The 16671-nt window shown below is 35.3% G+C and overlaps 1 protein-coding gene across 5 annotated transcripts in view; it reads left to right on the top strand.

The window, feature by feature from the left end:
* The window catches only part of LOC134540247 (zinc finger CCCH domain-containing protein 18-like), a 173137-nt gene that overhangs the window by 92499 nt on the left and 63967 nt on the right, over positions 1-16671 (top strand). For all 5 annotated transcript variants that reach the window (XM_063382899.1, XM_063382872.1, XM_063382909.1 and 2 more), the window contains exon 9: positions 13081-13273. In XM_063382899.1, the coding sequence (XP_063238969.1) occupies positions 13081-13273 (193 nt within the window). The remainder of the gene's footprint in view (positions 1-13080; positions 13274-16671) is intronic.

Raw genomic sequence — 16671 nt, 5'->3', positions numbered from 1 at the left:
TTTGCACAAGGTAAACATACTGTCTTGAGGGCAGCTTTAGCAAAGTCTGAATGATTGGCTGATAGAGCAATAAGAACTGCAACTACAGTAAAACCCTGTTACGAAGTTTTTCAAGGGACTGGATGCTTAAAACTTCTTAACAGGGAAAACTTCTTAAAAGGGAAAAGTAATTTCCAACGTAAAAATTGATTTTACTCAAATGACGTACTGTATTCACACAAAAATACACTTACTATCATTGGCATGCTGGAATAATGGAATAACTAATGACTATTTTTTATCAGTGAATTTGAATTATTAAAACTGTATTTAATTTAATAAGCACATTAAAATTAGTATTATCAAAACACTAGCAAATAAAGCATTAACTAACATTTATTGTTTTAAAATATATACGCAAATAATTCAAAGAAAGTAATAGCTGGCTGTATATGGTTTACTTTGTTTTCGTCACGTGACTTGAATTGGAAAATTGGTGTACTGATGGAACAGCCTCTAGTCCCTGAGAATGCAAGTATGCGGCGTGCGGCACAGGTTTCGAAGATTGTTGGCGTTTCTCATTTGTCAGTTAAGCCATGAATGGGGAAAATGTTCTGCAGGTGGAACAGCCTCTCAGTCCAAACAAATGCAGGCACATGATTCGTCGAAATACACACAAGTAACAGTGTGTGGCGTGCGGCGCAGGTTTCGACGATCGTGTGCGTTTCTCATGCGTCACTCGAAACGGTGCACAGATAGAACAGTGTGTGGCGTGCGGCACAGGTTTTTCGACGGTCTTGTTCTGTTCAAATTAACTACCGTATTGGCCCGAATATATGGCGACCTGCAGTTTCAGGAGGCCAAACAAATGTAAAAATAATTTTGGTAGAAATTGTGAAAATTCATAAGACATACGTTTTGTGTTGACAAATCCTTTTTGCATTTATGTATACCGCATTTAACTTTCCGTTTCACTTAAGCTACGTATTACTATTTAGTAGTGTGTTAAACGTAACAAAGCAAACAAAGAATGCAGCTTGCCGGAACAAAACAAGTGGCTAGCTGCCATGGTGAAGCATACGGCCATGAATAACTTTGGTGACGTGAACGCGAAAATTTGTCCATATTGCTCTCTGTCTCTGACAGAGTCTCTGTCCTATGAATTTTAAAGAATAATTTAAGATAATTATGTTGTTTGAAAGGTTTTTACATAAATAAAGAGTGATTACTGTGAAATTATTAAAATAACTTTTGAAGCAACGTACCAAATTCCTGTAAATATGGCGTCTTCGTGCGTGTTCGGCAATGTTAGTTTTACAACAAAGAAATATTGTGGAAAGACAGTTGGCAGCCGTGAATTTCCAAACATTACATCCGAAATGTTCTTAACATTTTCTGTTTGGAAACGTAAACAATCGTTCTGAAAATAGCTGTGATATTTCCGTTATAAATCTGAAATTAAATTACCGTAAATGTTAACACGCGATTGTACACAAAGTACAATAATGAATTGTGTAATATAAGGTTGCCATTTTGAAATGCTTCAAAATTCTCATTTTACTCAAGAACAAATATTTTAATTTTCAACTTTAAACAATTGTGAATTACTGCAATATTGGGTGGATTTATCGTTTTCCCCGTGTGAGGTAACAATGTTTTAGTTAGTATAAAAAAATAGTGAACATTTAGTTTAACCTTGTTTCTACTGTAGCTTTCAGCTTGGAACTAATGTTAGCGGTGCTGAAGTTTCAAGTGCGAAAATAAGGCATCTTCCAATTTTCGCATCTCTCGTTTATGTGAAAATGGCCGCCTTATATTCGGACCAATATGGTAATAAACGTTTGGAAATACGTAAATTTTTAAAATTAACCTTAAAAATTGTTCAAAAGTTAAAGATAAACAATATTATTTTATTTTTTCCCCACAAACGCTGAACGTTATATGCGGGAAGCATATATAAAGACAAACGTTATGAAAGGGAAATATTAACATAGGGATATATGGAAGTGATAAAGGAAATAATTTTTTGAACTTAATAAACGGTAAAACGTGTGTACGGGAACGTCTTAGGCGAGTTTTACTGTATGTCCACTTTCCCATCCTCAACTAACTGTTTTTTTTTACCAGTACCTGCAACTCTTTGAAACCCTTCATTATTGTATGGTCATCAAGTTCTGTGAAAAACAGCACATGTTTCAATCGTTTACACACATCCACAATTATATTTGTGGATACAATTTCACTAGGATTGAAAACACTAACATCCGTAAAAAATTTGGATGATGGATCACTTGCTTTTAAAGCAAGCAATTTTTTGTGTCCATGAGAAGCAGAGGTGGTCAATGTGGCTGTCACTTTCCCTTTAGTGACTACTTTTCCACACATTCCAAGCTTTTCTGTAGTTTTTGGACTCAAATGACCAGATACAGCAAGTTCCAACACTTATTCTATCTTGCGTATGTCACTATGAAGAGCATGACTGCATGGATAGGAAGCTCCTTCCAGCTTTTTAATGAGATCTACTATATCCTGACAAGCTTCTGTGACAAACACTGCCTCTATCTCAATGCTTAAGGTTTCTTCTTCAGAAGCTTTCAACATGTACTCAACCCCTGCATTACTTGTGCTGACAACTTCTTCGGTTTTCATGAACTCCACAATTGTATGGAGATGGACAGCTATATAGCACACAGAATTGAACCATGATGACCACCGAGTTATGATTGGCATTGGAAAGAGAGAAATGTTTTGGCCTGGATACTTATCAAGGAATGCTCTAAAATGATTCTTTCGCTTCCTAGTATTCAAGAAAGCAGACTTAATCTTTGATGTAGCATTTTGCAGCTGAGGTAAGTGCTCGGCTAGGACATTTATCACAAGATTCAACTTATGTGCCCAGCACTGAATAAACATAACTTGGTCTGATAAAATATTTTTTAGGGATGTGCGAAAGTGACTTTATCCACACGAAATGAAAGTGAAAGAAAATTTATCAAGTTTCGCGAAAGTGAAACGAAAATGAATTTTTCTATGAGATAAATATATTCTTAACGAAAGTTAAGCGAAATTTTTTAATTAACAAAGAAAAAAAGTGCCCCAAAATTTGCTCTTCAGTAATAAATTCTATTACATAAATCATTTTGGTGCCTTTTGATGTATATATAAATATTACTATTTAATATAATCAACATCCGCCCTAGACCACACAACACAGACCCATGTCATTCGTATATTTCAAGAATCAATCCAGATCTTTCAGCGCACAGACTATTTCCTTTACAGTCGTAATGTCGCAGTCTATTATATATTTATCACGTGCATGGTACTGATGAAAAAATACGTGAATACTGCGGAACGGCCGCCATCTTGCACCACTGTCACACATGGCTAGCTCAGGAAGCTGTAGACCAGGCAAGGGACATGGTCAAAACAAAACATAACAAATGGTTGCTGCCAAGTGGTCATTACATGCAGTGACTTGTTGACCTCTTTGTCTAATTGGCTGTATATTATGAGGATTTTATATGCCAGTCAGAGTATGTAAAATTTAAATAAAGCAGACGCCAATGGTTTTGTTTGGCTGTGCGCGAATAAAAGTAGGTACGTTCTTTGTTTATGTGTATACGGTAAATATTAAATAGTGTACTAACAGTTCTGGAATGTATGTTTTACGAATATAGTACCTACACTACTGTTTGAAAGCAAATGAATCAGGTAATTTTTCAAATATTGCATGATTTTGTTTTGATACCTAGGCCTACTGTAATCACGGTTGAATTTTGTTTACTTTATCTGCCATGTTTGTTCAAATCATGATTTTACCGTATTTTCATTAACGTGAGTTTTTTTCATCACCACGTAATTAATCTTAATGGAAATCTTTTTTCTAATTAATGTCTTTATATGATTTGCATATGTTATTACATTATTAGTAATAACAAGCAAATCATATAAAGACATTACAGTAGAATCTCAGTGCTAAGTACATACAGGTACCTCAAGTTTTTGTACTAAGTACTGAAAAATGCATACATATCTTTACAAAGAGAAAAAAATATATTAAAAAAATAGCTACAGGAGAGCCGCAATGCCATATGTATTCGCAACTGCGACTTGCTTTTTTCCCCTTGTCTAGTTCTCTGAGTATATCCACTATTTCCTTAAGCGTGAATTGCTTTCGTTTCTTTTTATCTCCAGGATCATTCATATTGTAGCACAAATACAATGCGGTGTCTAAATAACGTAACCTGAAAATAAACTCAACAATAACAATAAACAATCCCGGCACAGACATCAAACAGTATTTTTAGCGTAGCGTAACACTTTTGTCTAAATAATTAATACTTCTCTCAAACCTCCGTCTTTCGATGTATCGAATGGTGTTGTGTTGCTCACGTCGCATACTACGTACGGTATAATCTATGGTTGTGCGCGCAACTGTTTGTTAACTTTGTTTTGAGAATTTAGAGGTTAGAAAATACGTTGCGGTGGTATTTGTGTACCTTTGTTCTACTACATTAATCATTCAGCGGGAAAAATATTTACCAGTTTAAGTAAATTTTGGTGTAGTAATGCCACGCTACTAGTAGAATTTATACGTTATAGTGAAAATATGATACTTTAAACTGAAACCGTTTTGCATGGCGAAGATACGATTTTTGGCGGGGACTGAAAAAAAATTCGTTAAAGTGAAATATACGTTATAATAAGGTACGTTATTGTACCGGTATTTTACTGTACATTTTTATTAAATTACGAGTTCTTTTTCAACTAGACCAAACGAACTTCGGTAAGCTATTGAACTTTCGTTTGGCTCGAAATATTTCGCTAAAAACGAACTTCGACAGATGAAATTCTTACCGAAATCGAAAATGAAAGTAGCAAATTTTCGATTTCGGTATCGGTATACCGAATATTCGCACAACCCTAATATTTTTCAGAGTTTTAAAACTTTTGACCATATATCTTGCAGAATCAGATACTAGGGCCGCAACGTCATCATATTCGACTTCTTTTTTTTGAAGAGATTATAAAATTTCTCTGGAACAACTTATAGAATCTGCTGTTTCAAGTTTGTGAACATCAGCCACAACAACTTCGAGTTAGTAGCTTCGATAATTTTAAATAAAACCACGAAAATGCATTGTCCCCTTGAATCTGTTGTCTCATCACAGTACACAGATATGCACTTACCCTTCAGTTCTTTCTTCATTGAAGTTACTCTCTCTTCTTGTAGGGCAGACAAATATTTTTCCCGCAAAACCCTCACACAGGGAATATCACCACGTCCTTCAATAAATTCATTAAAGAAATGTTGCAAGTGTTCATTTTCAAGCTTTTCAAGGGGTATTTTAGCACTAAGGAATGTCTCGGTGACGCTTTTTCCCAAATACTCAACTGTCTGTTTCCGCTTTTCAGCACTACTGAAACATGTTGCAATTGACGTCTGCAGCTCTTTTTTTATTACGTTCACTTACACTACTTGCATGTTTAGCTGATTTTAGATGTTTTTCGACTGAATCTTTTCCCTCCCATTACACTTGACAATTACAGAATTTACACATTACTGTTTTTTTGTGTAGGCAATAAAAACCATCCTTTTTGTACTGAAAAGCCCTGTCTGCTGCACAAACCTTTTGGTTAGGCATTTTCGGCCAACCACCGAAGTTTGAAAGTAAGGTTAATATCACTGACGCACTTTGAATGTTTTCTTACAGCGGTTACATTTAACGTAGGCCTAGTCATTCATTTTACCGTCGCGTCACATATATTTACTAAAAATACTCCAAAAAACCAGGGGAACGGGGAACAAGTTTTCTTTAACTTGTCAATATCAAGTCGCTGGCACTACACGGCGGGTAATAAAAGTTTTCATTGACGAGCACGAGCATAAAAGAATATGTAAACACAAATACTATAAATGTTGATTTTCAAGGTATCGTAAATTTGTATAAACCGATGTGATGTAAATTCAAAACACATTAATTAATATACAGCTGTGTTAAATAACTGTTAAAGCTCTGGTTCACAACGTAAATCGAAGGATATAAACAAATCAGAAATTCAGTCGGTTTGCTTCTCTTCTATTGATACTACTGAACTGAACTTTTTCTTCAAAATGGCTTCCAGTTTCCACAGGTCGCACAGTGTTTCGTTTTCAATTTTGTTTGTTGACTCACTGTGTGGTACTTGCACGTAAAATTCAGACCAAAATTAAGGTTATTATATTGTTTCCCATTATGAAAAAAAAAAACATCTGGAACAACAAACTTCAAAATAGCACTAATAAATAATTGTAATTACTTTATCTACAAACAGTGTAACGCCAAAAATAAACAATGTTATGAGGCGGCACATATTGATGTTCTTGGCAGAAGTAATAAAGAACGACGGAAAACAAAAATTCGTATCTATTTTCGCGAAAAGTGATTGATTTCGTGCAGTTGTCGATGAAAGTAATAAATTCGTGTTTTAGTACCAAATTCGCGTGTTGGCGCGAAAAATTCATGCTCGAAAAAAATTCATGTCCCTAATAATTACCATTGTGTTGTGTTTATTCCTCGATCTAATTTTGAACGTAAAAATTTTAGCTAAAAATGAGGAAGCAAGTTAATAAGGTAAGAATGTGCCCTGCTCTTTCAATATTTTAATGAATTAAAAAATTTCTCACTGTCTCTGCGGTCACTAATATTTATTCGGACATTACGACTTATTTAATTAACGGAAATAGAATGTTGTCTGCCGTGTAAATTTTCTTTTAAAGATATTTTTAAACATTATTTCCTTTATCTGATTGTCTGCGTCGCCACGGTGTACCGCTTATGAACATGTAGCCAGCGCTAGTTGGCATCATTCGTGTTTGGTTCTGTTGTTTTCGGTATAGAGCGCGCGCACGTAGTCGAATATCGATATCTCGCCGATTGCATGCAGCGCGCGTGCTCTGTCGAGTGCCGAGTTAACTATATTTGATGGCCCACTTTCTTTTGTGGTAATTTACTACGGCACGCGTTAGTTCACGTCGCAGATTCAAGTGGCTTGTGTTCGCGTTAAAGTTTGGATTTTCTATTTAAAGTTGAAGAACGTTTTTGTTTAAGGCTAAGATCCTGAGTTTCTCGCGAGCGGGCAAAGACACGCGTAGTTATCTTTGTCCTCAACAGAGCGCATTAGCAGTACTGTTGAACGATGTAGCGACGCGCGGAAAAAGGAGGGGGGTGGGCAAGAGGACGCTGTTCTCAGAATTCTTATCGCCCAGCGGGGTGTCATGTTTACGACCGGTCTGGAAGAGGGGGGTGGGGAAGGGTGTACTCTTCCTCGGCTAGCATTAGATTTCCAATCCCTTTGCCTCTCTGTCCCTTTCCCATACACCCATCCAAGACTACTCGATCCTCAACAAAGCGCAAGAGAATAAATATTACTATTTTTGGTACATTTCAGTTAGAAACCCGTACGTAACCGAGTGCAACCCAAGGTAATTATAATAAATATTAATTTGGTGCACTACACACATACGATATACAAATTGTATGTTTTACTGCGGTGATTATGTGGCCAAAACTATCAAGATTTGGTCTCTTTTCCAAGAACGCTCGTTCACAGCTAACCGCTACATTCAAATAAGTTGGCCAGTAATGTAGTTTTCCTGCCCCCGTAAAAATAATAATAATAATTTTTAACTGTGTACTACAAAGGTTTTGCGCTCCTACAAATTTTATTTCTTTACACATTTTGTCACAGGTGTGTGCGTATGTGTATTACACAAACAGTTGAACGTTGACCATCTAATAGCATGACGTTATGTTGCAAAGCGGTATTATTTGCTATATTTGATATCTCATTAGGACTGTATTAGTCAAAGAGGATCGAAATAAACATCAGTTGTAACTAATAATAATAATAATTTAATTCTGAAAGGGCCACATACTCGAAGAATCGCCTTCTCTACGCAATCAAACGTGTTGGAAGTAAAATATCTAAGGAGTAGGCTACACGTCATAGGTTGTATAAGAATATTTCGGAGGGAGCTAACCAAAAGATATTTTATCAAGCATACAGATAAAGTGATATTTTAAGAGTAGTAATTTCCCCCCCCCCCCCCCCCCAACACCACCCACAATCTGACGGATTTATTGACACATCCGTACATAAAAAAACACTGCTCCACAATCTGCACCTGAATCGTCTCAGTGGGGAAAAGGTGTACATAAATAACGATCACTGACTGAGGTTATACAGAAGGTAATCAACCAGAGTAAGTGATTAGGAGCAAGGAATACTAATTAAATAAATATGCCATTTATATAATTTAATGATAATTTTTACTCGCGTTTTGGAATTTGATATTGCTGAATAGCAAATTTACATTTTAAAATATTGTAACAATGAAAAATTGTGAACCAATAAATATTTTTTGCTGAGTGTATAATTTGATTATGTCTTAAGACAAATAGAAACTAGATTTTATGAGTAAAAATTATTTGTAAGTAATAAAAATTTACATAATAAAATACTTACATTAATGCAAAATACAAATATTTTTCTTAGATATACAAGTATAACTTCAATTCATTTTCGGCCAACGAACATAAAAATATGCTTTGGGCCCTGATAATAAATAATACCTACATACAGTCAAACCTCTATCTATCGTTTTTCAGGGGACCAACAAAAAAATTCAGTAGATGCGGACATTCAATAGATGTGGACTTCACTCTAAGAATTTTTAAAAAATATTTCAACCTCAAAATTAGTGTCAGAAATATATCAGTTACTTGTCTTTAAAGTTAAATCAGTTGAAAAATAAATAAAAATGGAGGTATTTTACTTAATTCAATTTACACTTGCAAAAAAAAAAACATAAGCATAATAAATCTACATGGAAATTAGTCATTTTCAATATCCTGAAGTCTGAAATATGTTTACTCATGTCATCAAATGTAGAGCTGTACTGAAGAAGCCGATTTTGCCAATATTTAATTGAATCAGCATTTCTGCCGACTTCCGATACGCTTGTTAATTTTCGGCCGATATTACTGAAAAACGAGAGAGACTGCCATAACCTAAAAATCCACGAGTACCCTTTTCAGTTTCGTAGTAGTACTGCATTCTTTCAGATCGCATTATTTCTTCGCAACATGTGCCAAACGTACATATTTAAATTTAACATCCCTTTTTTCAATAATGTTCTTTAATTTTAATATGTCATAAATAAATACATCACCGTCACGGTAAATAGACATCTCGGTTGTTACGGTAACTGTAGTGCAAATGTGGTAGCTATCGTGCTTCTGTAGTAATTATGGTATAGACAAAGAATCTTTAGTTCATTTTATGGTAATTATCTTAGGATAACAATTGGGTTTGTACTGTAGTTATGGTACATCATCCATATTTCTTCGTAAGTTGTTCATTTGTCTTTTCTTCATATTTACGTGCTCCATTACTTGGCTGCAGATTCAAGGTGATATTTACCATTGTATACTATCGTTACTGTTTTTATGACGGTTTCTTTCTAAGAAATGGTTATTTCTGCAAAATCTTTAAGGTTAAACGATCATCTATTATAATTTATAGTGACGGGACCACATATTTTGTACGATGAATGCGGACAAAACGATAATTCGAACATCGGTACAAGCGGACTTTTTTAACCTTAGTTGTATGGCAATTTTGCCGGGACCGTAGAAAGTATACGATAAACACGGACAATCGATACATGCGAGTTCGATAGATGGAGGTTTGACTGTAATTACATTTTCACTTTTCATCAAAAGTACATGAGGTACAAAAGTCAACAAACCTTAAAACACAATAAAAATATACCCGGTATACATTATATTTTAATACAAACACCAATACAATACTAATTTTAACTGAACATTTTTTGGAGGTATGCATAATTTTATTAAAAGTTAATCAGAAAGTAATGCAGTTACATGTTTACAACCTTGCGTACTTCACTTGCCTTTGACGAATCCGGATATGTTCAATGTTTAGCCAGCCGAAAAGGATGTTTGGATTTTATTTTTAAACACATGTGAAATTAGTCCTTTCTTGTAACACTTCATCGCTGTCACGTGAATTTAAGGCATCTTACATTACCTATTATTGTACTTTTGTTTTGTAGTAACGATCGGTAGGCTAAATATATACATGTGTTTGTTGAAACTTCGTTTTAAACATCCATAAATTAATTTTGTCAATTTATTTATTGATACCAGTAAAATACAAAATAAATGATATTTATTTTACGACCTCTTAAATTATTTAAATGATATATAAAATATGACCAAATTTTTTTCAAATGAAGACGTATTTTCAACTGGAAGTACGCGAGAATTACACAGATTCATTTACTTGCGTATTGCATAGCATACTTCACGTCCATTTCTGACAGCCTTGCGAAGTCACTTCCAAAGTATCTACAAGTATATTCTTCAGGCGAATTCGGACACGGCATTATAATCTTCCATTATATCTAGAAGACGTGTTCTTACATTTGCTTGGAGTTTTCAATTATTTTTTTGAAATAATAAAGGCAATTTTAAAGTTTAACTCCATTTCAGAAACACTTGCGCAATATATTTGGTGGTTCTCTGTAGTGGGTTGGAATTTTTATAGGCCAGTGTGTGAGCGAGTGAATTACTTTTTGCATATTCGAGCAATTCAAAACTTAGGCAATAGAGTTTAATTATAACAATTTCACGTAAGCTAGAAAGCTCAAAGGCTGGTAAAACAATAGAATTTTATTTCATATAATTCTAGATCAATTTCATCTAAGTATAACACACCCATTTAAACACATTTTATATACATAATAATTTTACTTCAGCAAGGTCTTCGGTTTCTTGTAACACAAATAAAATTACCTAAAAAAATTACTGGACATACTTACAAAAGTTTTTAGATTGTAATATTTGCCAAATAATTTAAATAAATCTAACTGAAAATGTAAGAACACAATATAAAGGTCTTTAAAATTGTATTTTGGAAAATTACCTGAATGTTTATTTGCTAAAACTCCTCATTTCACTTGTTCAAAAGTATATACATGTATACATATGCGTGCGTGTGTGCGCGCACTTGGAACTTATGTTTCTTTGATCATTTATAGTTGCAAATAATGTAGCGGAAGTTAAATTGAAAAATATATAATTCTTTCTGGCCAATATTTGTTTACAAACATAATTTTACATGACCCCAGAAGAAAAATAAAAAAAAAAGAATCGCCACTGCTTTGTAATTGTGTTTCTAAAGAATTTGTGTAACTAACGAAAATGTTTAACTGCTCAAGGTTAGTGATACAATAAATGCTTGGGTAGTGAAAAATCTATTGTTAAAAACCAAAGGTAATTTTAAACGACTTTTAGTTAACCATTGTTCAACGACAGCATCGAGAGATTGGCCCTTATTTTTGTATCGTTATATACATAACTAAATCATTACGGGAGGAAGTTGCCATAGGCGGCTGGTCCTTCAGTTACTATTTTTTTTAAACATCTCTATAGAGTTGCAATAGTAACTATTAATATTTTGATCATAACTCATTTATGTAACATTACACCCAGAGGTATAGCCCATTCTACCAGAGCTTAAGTCGAGGTACAAATATAATTAAAGAAACACAATTAAATAAATATAACTAAAGAAATATAATTAAATAAATTTATAGAAAATCATTGTCATTTTGCAAATAAATTTTTTTTACAATAATTGAACTATTCTAATAAAATCTTAAACATTATTTATTTGTCTTGAATGTACGATTCTTGAATAGAAGTATAAATAATAATTAAATAATTTAAATTGATTTTGGAAGTTATATTATTATATGAAACCATTTTGCTATTATTGTAATACACCGTGATTGCAGGATTCATTCATGTGTTAAGGTAAAGAGTCATATCAAAATACATAATGAAGTCACTAAGATAATATGTGAAATAATGTTGTAATAAATGTAATTTGCGACGTTCACGTAGATGCCCGTAAACGAAACAAGTTAGATATTATAATCATAGTTAGCACTTTAGTATTTCCAAAATAAGTTTTTTTTAAGACGCCCAACTATTATAATAAATCTCTATCTACTAAAACAATTCAGTAATTGTAGTAAGATGATTTTAAATAAAAAATATTCTATGAATAAATTTGTCACGACAAGTGAAGCATATTAATAATAATTTACATCACTGAAAAGCTGACAAATATATCTATAGAAATTGTCGACAACGTGAGACGGTTTTCAATTCATTGATTACTATTGCTGATACTAGTGTTGTGTTTTGACCGTTTCGAAGCGATAATATTCCCGCCTGAACTCCTGCGATATTAGAGCCATCTAGTGAGTAAACTCGGAACTAATCGGAGCTCTAGCGGCAAACTGTTGAACTCGTTCCTTTCATCAGCGGCAAGTGACAGTTAAATCACAGTATTTAATACTCAGATTATTTAAATTCTGTACGTTGTATTAAAAAAATTACTAGACAGAATTGTTCATTGTACCTCCTTTAAGTTGTGTGCAAAGTAACAGCCGTGTACCGTTAAAATATATACCTAATATTTAGTTTTGAAAATTTCAAAATTAAAATTAAATAAGAAAGCATTTTTTGAAAAAAATTTTATCGTCATATTTACAAAATTCAAAGTTTTATTTACAATTCTGTCTAGTATGTATTTTTTATCTACTACGATATTCATGGGAGAAATAATTTTCTTGGAGGCTGCAAAACTAAGGATCTTAGCCTTAATGAATTATTAATGTAATTTTTTGGCGTGCTCTTGTATACTCCACTCTTTTTTTTTTTTTTAATTAACGTACTTTCCATGAACTGGTTGTTTTATGAATAACTTTGCCTAGCAAAATTTTTTTATCGTCTCACCTCCACTTTTAAAACTTGATTTTAGAGTAAAATGTGTGACGATTATGCGAGAAAACACGGTAGTTAACACTACTCATCACCTTTTCGCTGTACTGTTTCCATTTAAAGGTTGTGTGGATGAGCAAAACACATTTTTTTTTTTTCATTTTAGACTATAGTTCCCTTACTTAATTCTTTGGTGACATCCACATGGGCACCTGCCAACATACTCTTCTCTTTGCAGCCAAGCCCACGACAGCAGCTCTGCTAACAGCGTCAGAGAAGAAGGCCGTCACGGAGCGGGCTCCGCTGATGAACCCTCCTGCTCCAACGCCGCGCAAATCGAAGGATGCACGGCCGCCATCTCCTGGCATGATGCGCAAGGTGGCTCAGAACCCGCCTCCTCCGTCTGCACAACAAGCTGGCAAACCAGCAAGGTATGCATGATTCTACAACTGCTCGGGCTCTTAAAGCATTTGGTTTGTGAATTTTTAATTTTACATCTACCTATGACTGGAACTCTAATAATGTTAATAGACTCTATGTTCTGTTCTTTGATAATCCATTCAAGTTATGATTTACGCTTTAATGAAGGAACATTTTCAATGTGAAACGGTAACAAATTTGAATTGCATAATAACTAATAAGTGTTGATATTAAAGCTGGGCAATACTGATTTTGTATTGATTAATCGCCCAATATAGTCTTTTAATCAATAACGTTATCGGAGTCGTCCTCACCAATATTTCACGCTGATCAGCTACTGTATTTACCCTCAGAAGGCTATAGTTTTGGACATAAAAATCCGAACTTTATCATTGTAGAAATCACTCTAATGTGGGTGGCACCATGTATGTCTTCAGTAGATTTCCATAGATCAAGAGAAAACTTAATTTTCTGTATACAGTAGAATCCCGCTGATGCGACCCCTCACGGTTTCCAGAAAAATGGACTTATAAACATAATGGTCGCAATAGAGAATTCGGGCCAATTTTACCCCCCCCCCCCCCCCCTCCTCCCTCCTGCCAATTATAAAGTGAATTTGCGTCACGCGAGTTCGGCTATGCTAGCTGGCTGGTTGTTATTTTCGTTCAAAACGTGCCGAAGGAACTTGTGTGGATCAGGTAGAAAACATTCGGCTATAAACGAAAGATATAAGAACAATGCTATCCTGAAATGCTGTGACATGTTTTTGGAGTAGATAATCACAGCGACAGACCGACAGGATGCGCTCCCGTACTTGCCCTCAGCGATGTTTATTTTGACAGCTCAAGCAATTATCTTTTCCACGTCCCTTCACAGCGTAAAAAAAAAAAAGAAAAAAACATGTGTGAACGGGTAAATGAGGGGAAGGAGAGCGGAACTGCTGGCTGCGCACGCATCTACTCGCCAGTCGCCACCGTCTGGCGGCGCACGCGTGCGTATGTGCGTGTGCGAGGCTGGCAACCAGCAGCATCGTTAGCTAGCGAGAGTGTGACGGTAAATGTCGACCTTGAACTTGCACTTCCGCTTACTGCAGGGCTCGCTCTCTTTTATCTCTGTCACCCCCTCCCACAAATATATTGGCTGGCAGGTCTCGCCCTCTTCACCTTCTTTATCTTATCTCTCGCACACACTTGAAGCACCTAATATGTCGCGCCCCTCAAATTTTTCATTTGCAAATTGCTGCCTTCCTTCTGTACTGCATTTATAATTTCTTCTCTCTTTTTAAGAATCGTGAAGAGAGTAGACTTCGGAATGCCATATTTCTGTGCTGTCTTCGTCTTGGAAATTGTTTTCTTATCCACTTGCTGTATAATCTCATAATTTTTCATTAGCGACAAACTGGCTCGCTTTATACTCATTTTCACGCATCCACGAGTCCGTGTAAATTGAAAAACGAGTCACAATCGTCAAACGGGACCGGGACGGCAATAGACGCACGCGTAGATGCTATCAGGTGATGCGCGCAGTTTACCGGTATTGGCTAGCTTGGACAGTCTAGAGGGATGGTATCTATTTTTAGCCATCTTTTGTATGATTGCCTGCTTACAGTACAGCTCTCGCCAAGATAAACGTGAACACACAGCGCCCAACAAAGTGTAACAGACTTGTTTTTCAGCCGATTTTACTCAAATTTTCGACTTTATCTGCTCACATTTTTCATGGTTTCTCAAAAAAGGTCGTATAAATGGAATGGACGCATCAGAGGGGGGTCGCATCGGCGGGATTCTACTGTATCAGTGTATTGGTGCGTGAGAAATATGGCCCTGGTGTTGGCCCTTATTCCTTTGTCTGCTTTTTGCTCCATAGGGGTAAGGCACTCATGATGTTATATTTCGTAAAAACGAACACAAGTTGGATAATAAGCACATATGTGTGAGAACCAAAGAATCGGTCTGAGAGTGCACTGCCATTTGTAGACGTAGTAAAGAGTTCTCCTGCTAAATGAGGTTAGTAAATACCTTTACTAAACAGCTGCCCAGATGGACTCAGTTAGTAGGTTGTTTGATAGTAGTATTGATTTTCTTTTACTGTTCTCGTGTTCCACCTGCGAAGATGTTACAGCAGATTTAAAGAACAAAGAGTGCATTTGAAATTTTGTATCCTGCTTGAAAAATCGGCAACATAAGCTTATCAAATGCTTCAGCAGGCTTTCAAGGAGGATACTATGAGTCACACACAAGTTTTCGAGAGGTTTGGGTGCTTTAAATGTGGTGAGATGAGTGCTGAACACCATGCTTGTTCTGGGCACCCTTCAACATCTCAAAATGATGAAAACTTTGGGGAAAAATCAGCCAAAATATCAAGGATAGTCGTTTCATGATCGTCAAAATTTTGAAAGAGACAGAAGTGAGTTGGAGCTCGTGCCAGCGGATTTTGATTGAGGATTTGCAATTAGAATGTGTTGCCGCTAAATTTGTGCCTCGCCTTTTCAAACAGGCTCAAAAACATTCTATTGATTTTGAGATAGAACTTTAAAAATGTTTTGACTAAAGTAATTACAGGTGATGAGAGTAGTTGTTACCAGTATACCCAGATGATGAGAGTTTTTGTTATCGGTATACCCAGAAACCAAATAAGCGTCAAGCCAGTGGACGACTCCCAACTCCCCAAGACCAAAAAAAAGCAAGACAAGTGAGGTTGAATGTTAAGACGATGATCATTGTCTTTTTTGTTGTTCGTTGAATTGTACACCGGGAATATGTTCCCTCAGGTTAAACTGTTATCCAGCACTTTTATTTGGAAGTTTTAAGCAAGAGAATATGCGGAGGAAATGCCAGGAACTTTGGTGATCAGGTGACTAGTTCCTTCATCACGACAGTGCCCCTCGCACACATGGCCTTATGAGTAAGCCACTAATTGTTCTCTCAGGGGTAGTCTATCGTTCCCCACCCTCCTTATTCGCCAGACCTAGCCCCGTAAAACTTTTTCCTGTTCCCCGAGAATGAAGAAAAATCTAAAAGGGTTGTGGAGGTGGTAAAAACAGCTTCGCAAAAGGCACTGGAGGATATCAAAGTTGAAGAGTCGCTTCATACAATGGGAAAAAAGACTTGACACATGCATCACATCTAATGGAGAGTACTTTGAAGGTGACTGAAGAAATTTTGCAAGAAATGTAATAAATAAAAATTTTTATGGAAAAAATCCTTTTTTTATTAATTCCCCTCGTATTCAACCACACATTTGAAAACTTAATTTAAATTAACATTTACTATTATTACATACATCATAAATAATGAGAAAAAATCCCATAGTATAACAATGTTTTTCTTATTTTAAATGATTTGAACCCTATGATGACATACAGCAGACCATTTGAAAATGACATCTTTTCTAGTTTTTTGAAATATGA

Source organism: Bacillus rossius, chromosome 1 (genome assembly GCF_032445375.1).
Source record: "Bacillus rossius redtenbacheri isolate Brsri chromosome 1, Brsri_v3, whole genome shotgun sequence".
Classification (NCBI taxonomy): domain Eukaryota; kingdom Metazoa; phylum Arthropoda; class Insecta; order Phasmatodea; family Bacillidae; genus Bacillus; species Bacillus rossius.
Note: the sequence above shows the minus strand (reverse complement) of the source record. Positions and strands in the feature narration are given on the sequence as shown.